Source organism: Peromyscus eremicus, chromosome X (assembly GCF_949786415.1).
Source record: "Peromyscus eremicus chromosome X, PerEre_H2_v1, whole genome shotgun sequence".
Taxonomy (NCBI): Eukaryota; Metazoa; Chordata; class Mammalia; order Rodentia; family Cricetidae; genus Peromyscus; species Peromyscus eremicus.
In genome coordinates, this window is record NC_081439.1 from 68085812 (window position 1) to 68088856 (window position 3045).

A 3045-nucleotide genomic window follows, 5' to 3' on the forward strand; every position below is an offset into this window, starting at 1 on the left:
GTGTAAACAACTTTAAGAAATTTAATACTGAGGTAACCCTTTTAAAACCTGGACTGAGTCCACCAGGTTGATCTCAGTCTGTGAGGAAGGCTTTGCCCTGGAGGAGATTGGAATGGGGGGCGGGCTGGGGGGAAGGTGAGGGGGGCGGGAGGGGGGAGAACAAGGGAATCTGTGCCTGTATGTAGAACTTAATTGCATTGCAAAATAAAAATTAAAAAAAATATATAAAAATTACAGCAAAGTCATTGTAATGAATACAGGGGAGTTGACTGATTTATTGTGAATGGGTAGAAGAGGTTCACTGTGACTCTACTTATTAGCGCAAAGAGCAACTGCTCAGTGAGGCCCTGAGGCACTGCCAGCTTCAGTCATTTTTCCCTTGCTCTCATGCTCCTCTAGCAGATTGTTCTAAAGTTAATATGCATTCTGACCTCATGTTGACCCCATGTTGACTCCATGCTCCACCCACATTACTCTATGTTGACGCCAAGCTGCCCCCCCATGTTGACGCCACATTGACCCCATGTGCCCGTCACTTGTCATTACGTTCTCTGTGACCTCACAGAATATTCCATGGAAACTACCCAGACATTCAAGGCGCTTATCCCACAGTAGCGCCAGCAGCCGGCTGCTGGAGTTATTGGCCTTTCCCGAGAGCTGTGTCTCCTAGCAGTTGTCGTTGTTGACCTCCCAGCAGTTGTTCGGCTTCCCCGCATCACAGCCTCCGAGCAACTACAGAGAATTCTCCAGATCCTGACCCAAAGCCACATGAGTTTTTGAAGATTTTCAGGTACAGTTGAGGAGCTAACGCCACTAGCCCTTGGCTCTGTCTGCCTCATCCATCTCTGAATTATGCCTTAATAACTTGACCTAATCCTCAGCCTAATCATATATCCTCTTCTCCTCTCTCTCTATACTCTAGGTTCAATAGAGCCATCTACCAGATGCCACAAACAGCGAAGATGTTTCGTCCTAGTTTGGAGGCAATGGCCCTTAAACGAATCCACAAGGAGTTCCTTGCCATGTCTCAAGATCCTCCGGCCCAGTGTTCTGCAGGTCCTGTGGCAGAAAACATGTTTCATTGGCAAGCGACCATAATGGGGCCCGACGACAGCCCCTATCAGGGAGGGGTCTTTTTCTTGACGATTCACTTTCCAACCAATTATCCCTTCAAGCCCCCCAAAATTTCATTTATTACTAAAATCTACCATCCAAATATTAGCAAAAATGGAAGCATCTGTCTAGATATATTGGATTCTCAGTGGTCACCTGCACTTACAATTTCCAAAGTTCTTCTTTCCATCTGTTCTCTGTTGTGCGATCCAAACCCAGATGATCCTCTAGTTCCAGAAATTGCGAGGGTCTACCTCAAGGATTTTAAGGAGTATGATAAATTAGCTCGGGAGTGGACGAAAAGATATGCCACATGATTTCAACTTGTATTCTGTGGTCATAACAATAAACCTATCAGTCATGTTTTATTACTTTGAGCAAAGCGATCCTTCTTTAATCTTTTCTAGATAAATATTGTACAATTTTCAAACTAGGATAACTAGGAGTGAGGGGTGGGGGTGGGAGAGAAGGGAAAATGGGTGGGATACAGAGGAGGTGGGGAGTGAAAGTGAGGAGAAGGGTAAATGGATTGGGTATGGGGAGGTGGGAGGCAAGAGAAGGGCAGATGGTTGGGAGACAGGGGTGGTGAGAGCAAGGGGAAGGGAAAATGGATGGGGTGTTGGGGAGGTGGGGTGACAATGAGGATAGATGGATTGGGTGTGGGAGAGAGGGTAGGAGAGTGGAGAAGGGCAGATGGCTGGGAGATAGGGGTGGTGAGAGCAAGGGGAAGGGAAGATGGATGGGGTGTGGGGGAGGTGGGGTGACAATGAGGATAGATGGATTGGTTGTGGGAGAGGTGAGAAAGATAGACTTATTGGGTGTGGGGGACTTGGGAAGTGAGAAAAGGACAGATGGATGTGTGGTTGGGGAATGAGAGTGAGAAGAACAGGTGAATGGGATGTGGGTAAGGTATGGTTTGAGAGTGAGAGGGGGTTGCTGGAAGTTGCAGGAGAGTAGGAGAGTTAAGGTCCTGGAAAGAGTGTAAAACTAGTTGCAGTTTAGATTTGCCTAAACAATTATTTTTTATTGAATTAGGTTTGGAAAACAAAGCAAGAAAAAGCTGTGCAGGCTTTAGAATCCAATGCCAAGCAGTATAACCAACCAGCAATGGCGGAACATTTTTTGACTAAGAGTTTCTATGGAATTAATGCTGTCTTCAACTTCATTCAGTAGTCCATGCTGGCCTGAAATCCAGATCCTTCTGTCCCAGTGTTCCCCTATATTGTCATTACAGGCCTGAGAGTAAAGCTTCCCTCATTTTCACAGGGGGAACTTTGCCATGTGTAGTTTTGACACTGTATTTTGAAATCCACATTTATCTCACTAAAACTGAGTGGATTAGGAATTGTTATAAGTAACATGTTTGGTGCCTATCACTACACCTGTCATTTTATTTGGATCCTGGAGATCCAAAGATGGTTCTTTATACTTCCACAGCAAGCACCTTACTAAGTCATCTCTCCAGCCCTGGGTAGAATTTTTTAATCTCTCAGTTTCAGTGGTTTCTGTGAATGTCTATTGCCTCCATTGTTTCTAAGCTGGGTGAGGTAACACATTCTGACAGAAGAATATACTGTAGAAAAACTGCTCATCCCAAGATGAAACAGACAAAAGGGTCTAGGTTCCAAAAAGCCAGCTCATGCACCAAGGACAGGTCCCAGTCCCACTGCCTGGGGGCCTCCTAAACAGTTCAAGTTCATCAACTGTCTCACTTATCCAGAGGGCTTGGTCTCTATGCTGAGATACTTTGTTCAGTCTTGGGGCAGGGAGGAGGGGACTGGACCTGTCTCAACTGAATCTACTAGGCTGGGCCAACTCCCCAGGGGAGACCTTGCCTTGGAGGAGGTGGGAATGGGGGGTTGAGTTGGGGGGGGAGGTTGGGGGGTGGGAGGATGGAGGATAGGGGAATCTGTGGCTGATATGTAAAATTAA

At 46.2% G+C, this 3045-nt stretch overlaps 1 protein-coding gene across 1 annotated transcript; it reads left to right on the forward strand.

Moving 5' to 3' along the window:
• Positions 1–570: 570 nt before the first annotated feature.
• LOC131899329 (ubiquitin-conjugating enzyme E2 D2-like) lies at positions 571–1481 on the forward strand. Its single transcript, XM_059250755.1, has 2 exons — positions 571–790; positions 923–1481. The coding sequence occupies exon 2, from the start codon at positions 945–947 to the stop codon at positions 1428–1430; it is 486 nt and encodes a 161-aa protein (XP_059106738.1). The 5' UTR covers positions 571–790; positions 923–944; the 3' UTR covers positions 1431–1481.
• The last annotated feature ends 1564 nt before the right edge of the window (positions 1482–3045 follow it).